The following is a 16,341-nucleotide window of genomic DNA, read 5'->3' as shown; positions in this document are numbered from 1 at the left end:
TTGTGTGGCATTTTTACTCACTTTTGCACAGAGAGGCAGAGCCTTGCCAATGGCCAACTTGGCAGTGAGATGGTTCTTGGGAGAGGTAGCAAGAGAAATCTAAGATTCCCTCTGTGGATGAGAGAGGTCTCAGGCCCTTTGGTGCTGAAATGGTTTTTGCCAAATACAGCTAAGCACCCGATCAACTTAATGCTGCTCTGCGCGTCTCCCAGGATCAGGAAAGGTGGAACCCACAGTGGTTATTTATTTGGCCAAGTACTTGGGAATTTTTATACTTGACTGCAAAGCACAGTCTGTTTTACGTACCACACTCACAGTAAGAAGCCCAGGACTTCTCTTTATGCTCGGTGGCCTATACAAACCCATTTTGTAAGAAACTAAACTAAACAAATCATGATTGATTTGCCCAAGGTTGCTATTGAATTTTAGACAATACTGCAGTTAACCCGTCTCCCATCACTGATACAGTGCCCTTGATTCCTTACATAAGTGTGAAGGAAGATGTCATCTCGAAGGCAAGCGGAAATATTAGTGGTCAAAGGGACTTTGGGATCTAAGTAGCATCTACATGTTTCCCCGGCAGGCAAGAGCTGTTTGAAATGCATCCTGGTCCACACCTGTAACTCTGTGTTGAGAACAGTGTCCACCCACTTTACTTCAGGAAGCCTTAGACAAATCGTCTGGTCGAGTTTCTACATCTGTGAAGTAGATTCACCTGTACAGTTGATTCTTGAGCAAACAGAGGTTGGGGTGCCCTCCCCCGGCAGTAGAGAATCCACATATAACTGGGCTCCCTCAAGACTTAACAGCCTCTTGTTGACCAGAAGCCTTACCCATAACAGTCAATTAACATATTTTGTACATTGTATGTTTTATATGCTGTAACCTGACAAAATAAGCTAGAAAAAAGAGTTACTAAGAAAATCATAAAACACCTTCACAATATTGTACTTATTGGAAAAATCTGCACCTAAGTGGACGCATAAGTGCAGTTCAAACCTGTGTTGTTCAAGAGTCAACTGTACTTGGTTTTAGAGTCAAATGAGAGCATTAACGGTTTTTATAAATTTTCAACAAAAGCGAGTGCTAAGTTTGTAGGTATCAGAGAGTGGTAAAGAACTAATACTTGAACACTTGCTACACTGCAGAAACTTGACCTTTACCTGAAAGGTAAAGATTCGAGAGAGATCATTCCCGTTTGCAAGACTGAGAAACCGGTTCAGAGCAATTACACCTCAAAGTTAGTGACAGAGAGAAGATTCAAATGCAGAACCTCTGACTAGAACTGGGGCCAGGCACGCGGGGATTAGATAGTTTCTGTGAACAAGCCACGACCTACATCACTTGGGGCCTGTACTGACGTCCACCCCTGCTGGTGATGAGTCTGCCAATACCCACTAACAAAACCAAATGAACTCTCCCAATTTTAAAGAGCAGTTATTTTAATAAATTACCATTTTAGCACATGCAGTTACAGTAAGTTGCAGATGTTAAAACAGCACACAATACAATGTATAAACCATTTTTATTGAGATGTTCCAGCTCCTGTATTCATCAGGTTAGTCAGTTTGTAAAGTTAACAGTTCCTGTTGGAAAAGAGACTTGAAGTTAGAGAATACCCACTATAGTAGTTTTGTGGCAGGGGTTGGGGGGGAAGGGGGGGTTAAAATTTTATTTGTAAGTAATCTCTGCACCCAATATGGGACTCAAACTCACATCCCCGAGATCAAGAGTCATATGCCCCACTAATTGAGCCATCCAGGTGTCCCTTAATATATATTTTTTTTAATTAATTATTTTTAAGTAAGTTCTACACCCAATGTGGGGCTTGAACTCATGACCTTGAGATTAGGAGTCACGTGCTTTACTGACTGAGCCAGCCAGGCACCCAAGAATACTCACTATGTTAAAACAAAGCAAAACACAGAGGTGGTCAAACAACAAAGATGTTAGCACAGCTCACAGAGGGATGTAAATTGTAGGGGTAACTCCAGCTAACTCTAATGACATCCTACCCCACCGTATGACTGAGCTCCTTGTGGAAGTTCACCAAAAGCTGAACGTCTAGATTACTATTTCATGCATATTTCACTTCAGTTTGAACTAGAGATTGAACAGAGTCTAAACATAAACAAGGGACTGGACATCCATTTGACACACATAATGGCATCATTCACCAATTCCAAAAAGCTCTGGAACTTACCACTGCCTAGTTTTGCCCAGCTAGGATTTTTCAGAAGGGACCTTCTTTCACTGTACCCCACAATCTGTTTTCCCCAAAGACAGTTCCCAGGCATACCTGCTCATCATAGGCTTCATTGACAAAAGTCTCACTATTCATTAGATTTTCTTCTTCTTGGCCATTTTCATTATGGTGGGTCATATTTCTTGATGCTGCTGTACTATTTCTAAAAATCAAAGAAACAGTCATCAGAGTTGTTCCTGGAGATTGAAGCTGGGATTGGGCTATGATTAGAAAGGGCCAACTCATCCCCTATCAAACAAAGGCTATCATTATGGAAATGATGTTCTATTTTGTCTTTTGAATGAATCAAATGATCTAGAATGGGCAATACTTGAGTCAATTATGATTTGTTACCAGGCATTCACTTGATTTCCAAAATAATACATCTTCTCAACTGGGGGAAACTAGGTAATTGGGGTCAATGAGAGATCAGACATAGGTGACTTAAGAAAGCATATTAATGGAGCACCTGGGTAGCTCAGTGGGTTAAGCATCCAACTTTGGCTCAGGTCATGATCTCACAGCTTGTGGGTTCAAAACCTGTGGCTCTGCACTGGGCTCTGTGCTGATGGCTCAGAGCCTGGAGCCTGCTTCAGATTCTGTCTCCCTCTCTCTCTGACCCTCCCCCACTCATGCCCTATCTCTCTCAAAAATAAACATTAAAAAAAATTTTTTTAAGTAAACATTTTTTTAAAAAAGCCAAATAATGTGGTAGAAAGACCTCCCAAGGGTAGAATTTCAGTCTGTTTTAACATTAGTAAGCTATTAGCCAGTGTTACCTTGGGCAAAGATACACCATTTCTCCTGGCCTTCTCTTCATTGTGTGAACACTGGACAGAGACATAACTTTTAAAACTTTCCTTCTCTCCATATTTCTTGATACACAGACTGCTTAATGTCTTGGCCCAGTATGTGTAACCTAATCAGTTTCTTCAGTTTCTATAACTTCCTATGCTTAAGCCAATTTTGTCATCCTTTCTACCCTTAGCCAGCAATTTGTTATCCTCATTTGTTTCTTTAATCCTGTGACTCTCTTGCTTTTACGCAAAACTTTTTGTTTGCTTTAAATCTTTCCGAAGTTGATTTCACCTCCCGTTAGGGGCTGAGTTGCGTCCTGTCTAAATTCAAATGTTGAAGTCCTAATCCCCAAGCACCCCAAGAGAGTCTTTAAAGAGGTAATTATGCTAAAGTGAGGTCATTAGTTTCGGCCCCAATGCAATATGACTGGTGTCCTAATAAGAAGAGGTTAGGACACAGACATGTAGAGGGAAGACCATGTGAAGACACAAGGAGAAGTCTGCATCCATAATTCAAGGAGAAACCAACTCCACAGACACATGGATCTCACACTTCCAGCCTCCAGAACTGAGAAAGTAAATTTGTTAAGGCACCCAGTCTGGCAAACTAACACACCTCTGAATTTGCCTCCAAACAATCATTGGCACTAACTCTGCCTTGTTGGTAAAGAATCTCATCACTTCATCCCTGAGATTATTATGCCACTAATGGCTGTTGAGGGCAATCTTACCTCCATCAATGCCTCATATATCCCTTACAATCTCATTTGCCCCAGGTCTGACTCAAAGACATCGCCTCTGTTGTTTTTCTGTAGGTCATCTAACAGGTGAGGGCTGCTTCATCACCCAAATCCTTTCTCAGAGGACAGGCTTCTAGGATGGAGCCATACCTCCGACCCCATTAATCTTATTTTATAAGCCTTCTTGGGAATAAACTCTCCCATGAGGACATTAATAACTGCTCACCTTTTTAATTTGTGTTCTCTTCTGAAATAGACAAATGCTCCCAGAGCTACCAGGACAACTGATAAGGCAATGGTTACGCCAAGGGTGATGTGGCCAGGGGCAGGTCCACGTGCTGGCTCTTCACAGAACTCTCCACCATATTCCATCAGACAGCTGCACTTTCTCAGCTCTCCTACCACCGTACAGACTCCCCGCCCATTACAGTAGTCGGTGCTACACGGCAGATGTTTTGCCCTCTGTGAGTCCTTGGGATGAACAGGCTCGCCTTTTCCCTTGGTCTCTGAGGTCTTGCTTTCTCTAGCAGAAATTGGAGGGATGGGTGTTTTTCTCAGAGGATAATTCATCCCTTCTGGCCCTGGATATCTAGCCTTGGGAGACTCAGTAGCTTGGAGAGGTAGCTCAGCTTTTAGGGTCCACCTTTTACCGGCCTCTGCATTTTTCGATGTTGGTGCTGAATGGGTTTTATCTGGATAGGTACCTACAAAAACAGGTAGGAGTGTGGGTATATACACATATGTGTCAGTTGAGAACTATTTCAGAAGAGCAAGAATTCCAGAAGACTTAACCAGAGAAGTCTGAACTTACCATTACCATAACCTTTGGACAGAAAATTAAAAACATACAAAAACCTGCGTATGGTAAGGCACTTAAAATGTTTGGTTCCAGGAGCAGCCTATCATACCAATCTATTTATAAATGACGGTGTGCCCATTTTTAGCCAAGGTAGACCACCTCCATTACCAAAATGTTTTATTCTATAAGGAATAGTGTGGTGGATCTAAATGGTAAATCTCTAGAAAGATTTTTAAGATGTAAGTTTATCTGTAAACATGATTTTTTTTTTTTGAGCCCAAGTAAACTGTTGGCTTAGCAAGATCTACTAGCTGCAAATATTGGACTGGACTTGGTGGCAGTGGTGGGCGCGAGAGGGTGGGGCAACAGGGCGCTTCTCACCAACAGTCTGAAAGTTGGGTTTGTGTTGAAGACGTTTCACCATATTCTCCATCCCTGTTGGCACAAGCATTATTCCACACGAAACTGCTAAAGACCAGACTCCTGGGAGGGAAGACAGCAGCACCTGCCGTCTCTGCCTTAGTTGGTGTTACAGGCGTGTTTCCGCTCCTGGGCAGTTTAGGGTCTTTGACAGTTGGGTATATCCAGAGGAAGCCAGTCTAGCTTTACGTGCCCAATACCATCCCCTCCAAAGAAGCTTCATGTGAAAGTCAGGGTGAAATACTGATTGAGGAGTAGAGCCAACGCTTTGTCATCAGGACGGGAGACAGGAGAGTGTATGTTAGGTTTCTGGTTTAGTTTTAAAACCAGATGGTGAGGGCGATGCATTTCTCACTCACTGACGTGTGTGCTTGAGTCACTGTAACACAAGGCGTTTTGTAAAACCACTCTCATTCACTAGACCATAGCATCAATTCTGGGAGTCAAAACCTATTAACTTTCCAATTTAAGATGAATTGATTAGGGATAACAACTGGTATTCCATTTAGTCACCTTTCAGGAAGATGAAGGTTTAAATTGAGCAATAAGAATCCTTGGCTATAAGACTCCTTTTCCAGTTTGTCTTCTTACTAGTTATGACGGGTTTCAGTGCTGAGCCCACTGTTTCTTCAGTTCTACAGCTCACGTGACTTGAATACCATTGGAGCCAAAGCTGTAGATTTGAGGATAGTGACTGCCACAGAATTAGATATCACAGTCGCTTAGCTGACTGGCCAGGACAACAACTTTCCATGAAGGCCCTATGTGGCAGCAGCATTTCTGTAACGACCATCTACCAGCTAGCATTTAAGAACTAACATGACAACAGTATGTACTAAGATGGCGGCTTTATTTGCATGCTCTTGTATTCCTTAACTCTTTGACATAGAAAGTGCTTTTTCCACATTAACAGCGGGGAGCTGAACCAAGACAGGTCAAATCATTTGCCCAACCTCCTCCTCCTGGGCTATGCTCACTATGTGATCAATTTAAATGCACAGAATCAAATCTAGATTGAATGAATGTTCTTTCAGACAACATACAAACTGTCGGACTCCTTGCAGCTACCATAATGCCTGTTCTAAAACTGAATGGGAGGACACATTAGCTTTCCAGAAGGTGTCTATATAATTTGATATCCAATTTCCCATAGAAGTTTTATGTTGTTGTTCAGTTTAAAAGTGCCTGTAATAACAAGGCTATGGTCTAGAGGATAAAAGCTTGAGGGATACTACAGAATTAGATATTAAGAATTAGATTGAGATATTAAGAATTACTTTATTAAATATTGAAAGTATGTCATGCATGGTGATGAACAGTGGGGTCCTGGATAGGAATTACTCACAGCCCATTTCATCAGATCCATCCAGACAGTCAGCATGACCATCACAAACTTGCTTCATGGAAATGCACTTCTGACCATCCTGACAGGATTGTGATGGCTCAGAGCACTGGACAGCTTTAATACATCTGCTTATGTTAGCCAAGTAGTACCCACTGGGACATTTACAAGTCAGTCCTTCAGGGTTTGGCAAACAGATATGGCTGCACCCTCCGTTGTCCTTTGAGCAGCTGTTACTACCTGTAGATCCCCCCCCCCCAAAAAAAAAACATTGATTTAGATGGTTTCAGAAGGGTCTTCTGCAGACGTTCTACAAACAGACTATCAGAGTTATGGGACCCAGATGTTTTTTTCCAGAGTAGATAGCTTTTTAGTTTAATTCCTTTTGGTCAACCAGGTGCTGAATGGTGATTCTTCTTCATGGATAATGATGACTTCAGAAGGCTAAGAGTTCAGAAAAGTGAGAAGCTTAAGAAAAATCGCGCTGAACTCTGGCCCATCCAAGACCCCCTTGTGAGTTCTCCTTTTTCCCTCACATCAAGCACCCAACAATAACACTAGAAGGGCCTTAGAAATAAAGCTGTCTTTAGATGAAAACATGAAGGCTGTGGTGTCTATTCTCCCTCCGTAAGATTCTGAGTAGAAGTCAGCCATTTATAGCTGATCATGGTTTTGCAAGGCTTAGATCTTAAGCTTTAACCTCTAGTAAGGTTTTATTTTGAGATATTCCAGGAATAGTAGACTAGGTATGTATATAGTGCAGATAAAACTTGCCTCAGGAGTGACAGGGACCCTTCTGCTGCTTCTCAGACCTAAGCCACAGATTATTATCACTTGGGTGACCATTGATCCACACTGAAGAATTCTGAAAAGGTTCTCTCTGGAAAGCCTTCAGAAGTTTAAGCATGACTAACACCAGTTTTAGTCATGTTTAGCTTTCCAAAGCAAAGCAATGGGGCAGCAATCACTTAAGACCAAAATACTCAATATACACGGCAGTGGTAGATGTGGTTAACTATTCGAGCTCACATTGTTGGTGTTAATCTCAACTAGGAAAAGACTTTTATCTATTACTATTTTAACTAAGCCCATCATCACTCTACCCAAACACTGGAGGAAAGAAAACATCTGGGCGCCCCCAGGTTGGAATTCCAAGGATTAGTTAACACCACAAGTAGATACAAGTGACAACAAGTAGAATAAACACCAGTTCCACTGCAGAGATAAAAGACAATTCCCATTATACCACAGATGTAATTCCATCCACAATAGAACCCAAGTATACCAAACCCCAGCCCAATATACTTACCACTGTGTTTTATCTCCTCAATAAGTAACAGGACTAGTTATATACCAGAACTGTACTGCATAGAACTTCATAAAGAACTTCATGCAGATCCACAAGAATTTGCCAGAGAAGTAATTTAATGAGAAACACAGAGTTATTTCAAGGAGATATTGTGGGATGGAAGGTCCCCTTCGTGGGGGAAGCGCAGCAGGCTTCAGTGTTGTCATAATTTTTGCTTACCCTGTTGACTAAGTTTGCCGGAAACTTTTAAATCCACAATCTTCTGGTCTGTTTGGAACCACCGATTTTCAGAAAGTTCTGCTTTGCTGTACCAAACTTTAGTGATTTGGGCTGAAACAAAAGCCAGTGAAATATCATGAAGAAAAGCAAATTTTAATTTTTTTTTTAAGAAAAGCACATTTTACTTCTAAGACAACTTCCTGTGCAGAAGAAATTGCTCAGTATGGAAACTGTCACCCATCTGCATCAACTCCAGTTGAGTAACAAGAGTTTTACCAGAGAGAAAGGTGTTTTTCTAAATCTTGTTTCTGGGAAGAAATTTAAGATAAATAAAAACAGTTCTATGCCTTCCTCCAAAATAAAGTCAGGTGTAAGTTATGTTGAGCACATTCGTACACATCCTGATATACAAAGACAGAAAATTAGGGCATGAGACATTTAAATATAGCCCATGCAAATAATGGGTAATGATTTTAAACATTGTTCTAAAACATTTCTGAAAACGGTTTTCTGCGATAAGCATCACCAGGGGATCTTACAACAGAAAGCAAAGATCTCACTACATACCTAATAAATTAGCATCTCTGGGGTAGGATCTGACAACTTGTTTTTGCAGTTGTGATGTGGCCAGCCCAAGTGGTCAATGGACCAGCATTTGGAAATTATAAAAGAGACAGCTTTTAAATAGCGTTTTCCAATTTTACCAAATCTGGATGCTAGCCAGAAACGACATGCTAGAACACTGTGGTTTAGGACAATCGCTTTAAATTCTAGAAATTCCCTGCAAGTACAGAATGTTCTGTAATTCGCTTAGTACCTCCATGCATATTTAGTCAAGTGAGTCATGTACTGTCCTCATTTTACAGGTAAGGTGTTGTAGCTACCAAGTAGCATAGCAGTTATACTACCTGGTTCCAATTCCTGGCCCAGTTCTCTCTGTACCATATCACAATGTCCTCTAAGGCAGAGAGCTTTTAATGAAAGCCAGAAATTTCAGGTAGAACAGGATTAAGCCTGTTCGTATATGAAGAATAATATTTTTTCACACAAAAGCTTCCCCAAGTCATAGAATCTCTGTTACATAGACATGTTAGATTAGAGAAGTTGCTTAACTATTCTTCCAGAAGAAAGACCCTACCAAAGATCAATGGTAAGCATTAACAGATTTGCTTTAGAGATCCAGGAGTAAATTCAGATTACAAAGACACCCACCATCATCAACTGTTGTCCAGAACATCATGCCTTGGCCATATGTAAAGAGGTTAAGGCCCTCAATTCCTCTGCGGTCTACTCTGTATCTAGAGCCATCTTGTTGAATACTTTCTATGAGTCCTCTCCCTAGAAAGAGAGGCTTAGTTAATCTCACTTAGCCTAAACAACCATACTCTACCCTGTAGCTCTTTGGGTCTTGTCCTGCCTCCCCTCCAGGAGGATATGATCTACCATGCATTTTCTGAAGGACCGCTCTCCTTCATTCACTCCAACAGAGATACACCACGATTTGCTCGTGCACCTTTGTTAAGTTCTTGATTTTATTCCTTCACAAAGGGGCAACTGGGGCCTATTACTTTCTACTCAGAATGGGGAATCATTGTGTTTGTTTGGAAGGTGGTACAGAATATATAAACTCAGACCTAAATGCTATTTGAAGGTCTTCATGGCTGAAGACCAGAAAGCAGGACATCACTATTTCACTCTGGCCAAAGAGTCCTTCGGACTCACATTTAGGGCATAGGTTATAATTGCTTACCAGTGTCGGCCCAGTACACTCGGGTCCCCGAATCCGAAAAGGTCAGGCCTGCAGGGACCTGGGATTTCTGCCACAGAACCTTCCTCCTGCTGCCGTCCATGGAGGCACATTCAATGCTGGACCCACGCCCACCATCCTCCTGGGAACCCAGGTCCACAAAGCACATGACTGCAGAGGGTGGGTGGAGCACAACAGAGGCAGGATGGTAGAGGTTTTCACTGAACAGGACAGTGGGACACTGACCTTCTGAGGAAGCCACATTGATGTGGGGATTCTCACTGTCAATCCAATATATGTTTCCACTCAACCAGTCCACAGCAAAGTCGATCACGGTCCCCTCCACGGATAGGATTTTCCTCCAAGAGAGTTTTCCAGATTCTTTGAGCCTCAGTAGCCTGATATCACCATTATCCAACTCTGAAAGGTAGAGAGCCTTTTCTTGGACTAGGTAGTCCAAGGATGCAAGCTGGTTCACAGTGGCAAAGGGAAGTATCCTATGTTCTGGTAAAGTTGGCTGTCCTAGTAACGCTTCTAGATTTTTCAGATAAATCTGTGGGGAAAAAATTAGGTGGATGGCACCAGCTGAATCTAGTGTCATTCTTCACCTTGATTTTGCATTAACGTCACGCTGCTTGGAACATATGAGAGTTTGAACTTATCTTCTAAAAACCGATAGCAGTTATTTTTCGCCCTTCATGGAGCTTTAAGCACTTAAAAGTCCTTGAATCCATGGGTTTTAAAGAGGTACTCCTTCATTAAATGCCCTCCCCTTTATTTTGTAAATTTTTGAACTATAATTGACCTGTGACATTTGTGTAAGTTTAAGGTGTCCAAGGTGTTGATTTGATACATTTATATATGAAAGGCCCTCTCCGTTAAATGAGACTCCACTATTAATATCTTACTGAAACTGAAGTCAATCTTTCACCCCAACATTTTTCATTTTCATCAGCTTCTTTGAGAGAGACAAAGAGTATGTGTGTGCACCCACACAAGGGGCAGAGAGAGACAGAGAGAATCCCAAGCAGGCTCCACGCTACCAGTGTAGAGCTTCTTGTGGGGCTCAATCTTGTTACAAACCATGAGATCATGACCTGAGTCAAAATCAAGAATCCGATGCTTAACCAACTGAGCCACTCAGGCACCCCTCAACATTTGTCACTTTAAAGTACCAAAGCTGACAAATCGTCTCTATAGGACAGAAGTTAGAAGTGACTTGTTTGTTGGTACCTCCTATGATTTAAGAAAAGTTCCCTCACAAAATGTACTCCCCCACCTACTCACCCTCCCCCACCAGGCTAGAACCCAGCTGAGCTGCTTGTATTTAGAATTATTCCACACCACCAGTGAGATGCTTGGACAACTAAACGAGATTAATCCCACTCTCAGATCCCTCACCTGTGTTCTGATGTGCTGTTTCTTAAGAAGTGGTCTTCATTTCATAGCCTCTTTATTTTGGTCTTTATTTTGGTCATGATAGCTCCCAACACACAGTGAATGCTAGAATTTAAATTGTATTTGAAGAATATCCCAAGGCGGTGGGGGTCGTGCCTGACTGGCTTGGTTGGTAGAGCATGTGACTCTTGATCTCAGGGTTGTGAGTTTGAGCCCCAGATGAAGTGCAGAGACTAAAGAATAAAAAATTTAGGGGAGCCTGGATGACTCAGTCGGTTAAGCATCCAACTTTGGCTCAGGACATGATCTCACAGTTCATGAGTTCGAGTCCCACAATGGTGCTCTGTGCTGACAGCTCAGAGCCTGGAGCCTGCTTCGATTCTGTGTCTCCCTCTCTCTCTCCCCCTCCCCTGCTTGTGCTCTCTCTCTCTTTCTCTCTCTCAGAAATAAACAAACACTAAATAAAAAAAGAAAAAATTAGAAAAAAAAAAAGAACATTCCAAGGGCAAGGGCCCCTACTATGTATAACTGTGCATGGGGAATGCAAATTACTCGGTCTGAAATGGACTGCGGCCCAGGCCCAGACACGTAAGGCTGTGGAACAGTACCTGCATGATAACTGTGGGCAACACAAGGAACATAAATGCAGACTCCTCGAGTGGAATGCAGGTGGTGCCATCGTCTGCGAGCAGGAGTCCAACTGGGCAACGACAGCTTCCCTTGGGGCGTGGGCTCAGAAGGCACAAGTGAGAACATCCAGCGTCCAGACAAGGATTGGTAGACTTGGGCTGGAGCACTTCATGCATGATCTGGAAGAAAGCAGCCAGATGTTACTACGCATCACCGAATCCTTACAAATAGCTAATGGGTAAATCTTGCTTTCTAATCATGACAGAAGGATGTCACTAGTTTGCACTTGGGAAGTTCATACATATGGCCTTTTTAGGGAGACTGAGGGGCAAACTTTGAAGAGTACACTGTAGACCTTGAGTCCGTACGGCTGTTCAGAACGCTTGATGAGGACAGCCCTGTCCTTGCCTGTTGTCTTCTTCATGCGTTGTACGGTTCTCGTCTTCATCTCAGACCAGAAGACTTCATCTTCAAACACAGCGACCGAAAAGGGGCTCTTGATTCGAGTTAGCTGCAGCATCTAAAATGGTGGCGATGAGGTTTCTGGGATGAGTTTTATACAAGGCATAAGACATTACACACAGCCTAATACCAAGGGACACTTACAGTAATACCAGTGCCATCTAGATTAGCAGAGCCAATACAGTGAAATTTGTCATCGGACCAGAATATCTTCCAGCTAAACTGGTCAAGCGCTATGCTGGTTGGCGAGCCAAGACCTTGATTGATGAGTACTTTTCTGCTGCTACCATCCATCCCGGCTTGTTCTATTTGAGGTTCTCCTCCAATTTCAGACCAGTACATTAACCTGTGCAGATGAAAGTCAGCTTTAAAGTATTACCTCACAGAAAATATTGATTCATTCCTTAAAATACTGATCTCTAGCCCAATTATTTTTTTTCCTCAAACTTGGTCTATTCCTTATGTGAAATTGTGAAGTGGTTGGGGTGCCTGGGTGGCTCAGTCGGTTGAGCGTCCGGCTTCGGCTCAGGTCACGATCTCACAGTTTGTGGGTTCGAGCCCCGCATCGGGTTCTGTGCTGACAGTTCAGAGCCTGGAGCCTGCTTCAGATTCTGTCTCCCTCTCTCTCTGCCCCTCCCCAGTTCACGCTCTGTCTCTCTCTGTCTCTCAAAAATGAATAAATGTTGGGGTGCCTGGGTGGCTCAGTCGATTAAGTGTCCAACTTCAGCTCAGGTCATGATCTCACAGTTTGTGAGTTTGAGCCCCGCATCAGGCTCTGTGCTGACAGTTCAGAGCCTGGAGCCTGCTTTGGATTCTGTGTCTCCCTCTCTCTCTGCTCCTCCCCTGCTCATGCTCTGTCTCTCTCTCCTTCAAAAATAAATTAAAACATTTAAAAAATTTTAAAAAAAGAAATTATGAAGTGGTAAAAGAAAGTTTCCCTTGAAATTTTACAGTGCTTATTTAGTCATTACTTGGAGACAAAATATCATGACAGCTTTAGAAGCAGCCAAGGAATACCTTAGTTCTGGGCCTGGAAAACAGCCAGGGAACCTGCCGATCTTCTCTGGCCGAGAAAGTAGGCTAGTTCTATGGGAAGATGTGTGCCTTAGACCTTATTCTTAGTCACAATTGAAGCCATTAGATGCATCAGGAACTATTGCCAATTTCTTGAGGACCATGTTAACAGATTCCTGATTGAAGGTGTTGAAAGGGTGAGAAAAGCAGAGGGTCCCCGATATGGGTCACCTTTGGATCCTAAGTTTTGCTCTATCTTGTTCTTACATTTGATACACACATGGCCATCCCAGTGAAGGCTTGGCTCTGACAGATACAAAACGTGGTCTCTAAGTTCTTGGCCCTTTCCACAGAGAAAGGACTCTGGATGGAAGAACCTAGATTCAAGCCCAACACATAATTATTTCCTCCACTAATAACAAGCACATCAGTATAAATTAAACACTATCCCTAGTTCCATTCTCCTTCCTCCTGCCATTTAAAGCCATAAAATAATATACCTCTGAATGGAGCATTATTTTAGCAGAAGAAAGTATAGGTGGGCCAGCAAGTGAGCATACCTATATCTCACTTCACTGAAATAAAGGACTTTTACCAGAAACTTTTACGATTACCATGTGTATGGTTGACCCACATCACCATAAGATCTAAAGTCAAGTCAGATAGGTTTTTACTCACTCATTCTGTGTTGGGTGAACACAACCAAGGTAGAACTAAGGAGGAATGACAAACCTAAAGGACCTCACTGGCGTTGTGATCCCCGGACTCACCCGTTTAGGGGATCTAAAGCCAAAGACCGTGGTTGAGTCACGTCATCATCCAGGACAATCGTGTGCTCAGATTTTCCTCTCCAGACAGCAGTCAGCCGAATTGCCAAAATCTGGCCAGCTGTCCCATCCACCCAGTACAGATTCCTCCCGATCCAGTCGACCACTATACAGTCTGACCTTATCCCTGAAGAGAGGAAGCCATTCAACATGTGAATTGAGGTTAAATTACAGCCTTTACTGGGTTTTGGCTCCTAGGCTTCAGGCTTGAATGTCATGTTAATTCATTTTCCTACGAGTACCTGCATCCCCATCAGAGCAATCTTTAAAATACTCCCAAGTTCTACTCCTAGAGGAAGACGGCCATTAGAAATAATGGCCTCTGGCTGACAGTTTCGCCCCCACTGTCTTCTGGGGTGACAACACATCTTTCCATATCCAGCCAATTAGCAGGCTTTGATCTCTTTTAGTGAAGAAGATTTAATGAAATCAGTGTTTAGAATGTTAATGGCCACTCATTTTATTTTTCACGCTATATGTAATTCACAAGGGCAGCATGAAGTCTGCGCAAAGGGACATACCTTTCACCACGGTCCCTTTCTTCTTGGTGTCCATACTTATCCACTTAATACTTTCCGTACCGACATCCGTCCAGAAGACCTTCTGCCCCACTAAGTCATAGTCAATAGAGAAAATCATCATGTTCTTGTCTACGGTTGCCAGAATATCTTCCTTCAAGCTCCTCAAGCCACAGAGGAGTAGGCTGAACTGAATTGCCACAAGCAGGATTGGTTCGGTACCTGCCAAATTAGAACGGCTTTCAGCACAGCCTTAAGGAGTTTGATTGCTGAACCCAGCATGGGCTAAGGAATAAGAGAACAAAGTCGTCTTTGCCTTCTCACTGCCAGGCTGGGACACTAGCCAGCTGGTATGTAAGTAGTTCTCCCCTCGATGTTATTAAACTTGAGCTAATACCCACAATTCAAAGATACTCAGAAGAAAGGCATGGCTAGCGTAAACTGAAAACAATATTTCTAACTAAGGATTTGTGCATAGTGGGCAGGAACGAAGTGCCTATTGGAACTTTTGACACTCATTCTAACTTCAGGTAAGGCTGACCGGTGGTGACAGAAGCCGGAGTTGTGGTTCTGTTACAAGGATGCCTTATCTGTAGACACCTTCAGACTCTAACCCAACCTAAATGGCTACATATAAAAAGGGGGCTTGGGGACCGTGCTAGTCCTGCTCTGCAGACAGAAAGCAGGCAGGGGCATTTAGGACTTGAGAAAGGAGATTTGCACTCGTATTCCTGGAAAATTTAGAAGCTCAAAGCTCCTGATCCGGGGCTGAGGAGACGTCCGGGCTCCAGTTTACCTGCTGCTTTACAGGTATGGCCATCAGGCTCCAGGGAGTAGCCAGGGTGACAGGCGCAGCCATAGGAGCCCTCGGTGTTGACACAGGTCTGACTGCAAGGCTGACCACCTGGCTTCTGGCACTCATCCACGTCCTTGCAGACTTGGCCGCTGCTCTCCAGCTCAAAGCCTCGCTCACAAGCACACACCTGAATGAGTTTCAAAAACATAAAGACTTCCTGAAGACATCGATACATAACATTGATGAAAAGGCCTCACCTTGCTATTAAAAGCACATGGTGATACACTCAATTTCAACAGCTGAAAACAAAAAAGTTCTTAGAACCAGCTTCATTTAAAATTTTAATGTTTATGTATTTATTCTTGGAAGAGAGAGAGGGAGGGAGAGGGAGAATATGAGCTGGGGAGGGGCAAAGAGAGAGGGAATCTCAAGCAGGCTCCACACTATCAGCACAGAGCCCAGAGCAGGGCTCGATCTTACAAACTGTGAGATCGTGACCAGAGCTGAGATGAAGAGTCCGACGCTTAATTAACTGAGCCACCCAGGTGCCCCAGAACCAACTTCATTTTAAGTATAGTCATTCTCGGGGCGCCTGGGTGGTTCAGTTGGTTGAGCATCCAACTTCTGCTCAGGTCATGATCTCACGGTTTGTGAGTTCAAGCCCTGCATCAGGCTCTGTGCTGACAGCTCGGAGCCTGGAGCCTGCTTCGGATTCTGTGTCTCCTTCTCTCTCTGCCCCTCCCCAACTTGTGTTCTGTCTCTCTGTCTCTCAAAAAATAAGTGTAAAAAAATTTTTTTTTAATATAGTCATTCTCTGTCTTATCAACCTTGCTGCACACCTCACACCCTTGCCACCACCATGGTTCCTGAATCAACAAAGGGGTCCAAGTTCAGTCCATGACGCCCTAGAACCCCAGTAGAATCAGTAAGAGGCATGGAGACTTAACTGGCAGACCGGCAGTCTGCCAACAGAGAGAGACATTACTATGATGGGACATCAGAATACCGTTTTCTTCTACTTGCCCATCAGAGTCAGGCAAGTTCATGATGTTCGGCCAACTACTAATGCCAGACCAGA

At 43.1% G+C, this 16,341-nt stretch overlaps 2 protein-coding genes across 2 annotated transcripts; both read right to left on the bottom strand.

The window, feature by feature from the left end:
* Positions 1 to 1,453: 1,453 nt before the first annotated feature.
* On the bottom strand, positions 1,454 to 9,269 carry LOC125923402 (uncharacterized). The gene is made up of 6 exons (XM_049631668.1): positions 9,084 to 9,269; positions 7,872 to 7,982; positions 6,347 to 6,583; positions 4,009 to 4,486; positions 2,300 to 2,408; positions 1,454 to 1,586 (listed from the first exon to the last, which is right to left on the bottom strand). Exons 1-6 carry the CDS (start codon positions 9,109 to 9,111, stop codon positions 1,560 to 1,562), a joined length of 990 nt encoding a protein of 329 aa, XP_049487625.1. The 5' UTR covers positions 9,112 to 9,269; the 3' UTR covers positions 1,454 to 1,559.
* Positions 9,270 to 11,444: 2,175 nt separating this feature from the next.
* LOC125923401 (low-density lipoprotein receptor-related protein 4-like) lies at positions 11,445 to 15,524 on the bottom strand. Its single transcript, XM_049631667.1, has 5 exons — positions 15,264 to 15,524; positions 14,471 to 14,689; positions 13,893 to 14,076; positions 12,253 to 12,454; positions 11,445 to 12,166 (listed from the first exon to the last, which is right to left on the bottom strand). The coding sequence occupies exons 1-5, from the start codon at positions 15,496 to 15,498 to the stop codon at positions 11,942 to 11,944; spliced, it is 1,065 nt and encodes a 354-aa protein (XP_049487624.1). The 5' UTR covers positions 15,499 to 15,524; the 3' UTR covers positions 11,445 to 11,941.
* Between the last annotated feature and the right edge of the window lie 817 nt (positions 15,525 to 16,341).

The sequence above is a fragment of the Panthera uncia genome, chromosome B1 (assembly GCF_023721935.1).
Source record: "Panthera uncia isolate 11264 chromosome B1, Puncia_PCG_1.0, whole genome shotgun sequence".
Classification (NCBI taxonomy): Eukaryota; Metazoa; Chordata; class Mammalia; order Carnivora; family Felidae; genus Panthera; species Panthera uncia.
Note: the sequence above shows the minus strand (reverse complement) of the source record. Positions and strands in the feature narration are given on the sequence as shown.

Excerpts from the sequence above, each read along its gene's own strand:
- LOC125923402 (XM_049631668.1), bottom strand. The coding sequence starts at position 9,111 with ATGATGTTCTGGACAACAGTTGATGATG. Across the intron at positions 4,487-6,346 it reads TGGATCTGATGAAATGGGCT|GTACCTATCCAGATAAAACC; the intron begins GTGAGTAATTCC and ends CTGTTTTTGTAG. Across the intron at positions 2,409-4,008 it reads AGAGAACACAAATTAAAAAG|AAATAGTACAGCAGCATCAA; the intron begins GTGAGCAGTTAT and ends TTTGATTTTTAG.
- LOC125923401 (XM_049631667.1), bottom strand. The coding sequence starts at position 15,498 with ATGTATCGATGTCTTCAGGAAGTCTTTATGTTTTTGAAACTCATTCAG. Across the intron at positions 14,690-15,263 it reads CCATACCTGTAAAGCAGCAG|GTACCGAACCAATCCTGCTT; the intron begins GTAAACTGGAGC and ends CTAATTTGGCAG. Across the intron at positions 12,167-12,252 it reads TAGATGGCACTGGTATTACT|ATGCTGCAGCTAACTCGAAT; the intron begins GTAAGTGTCCCT and ends CCACCATTTTAG.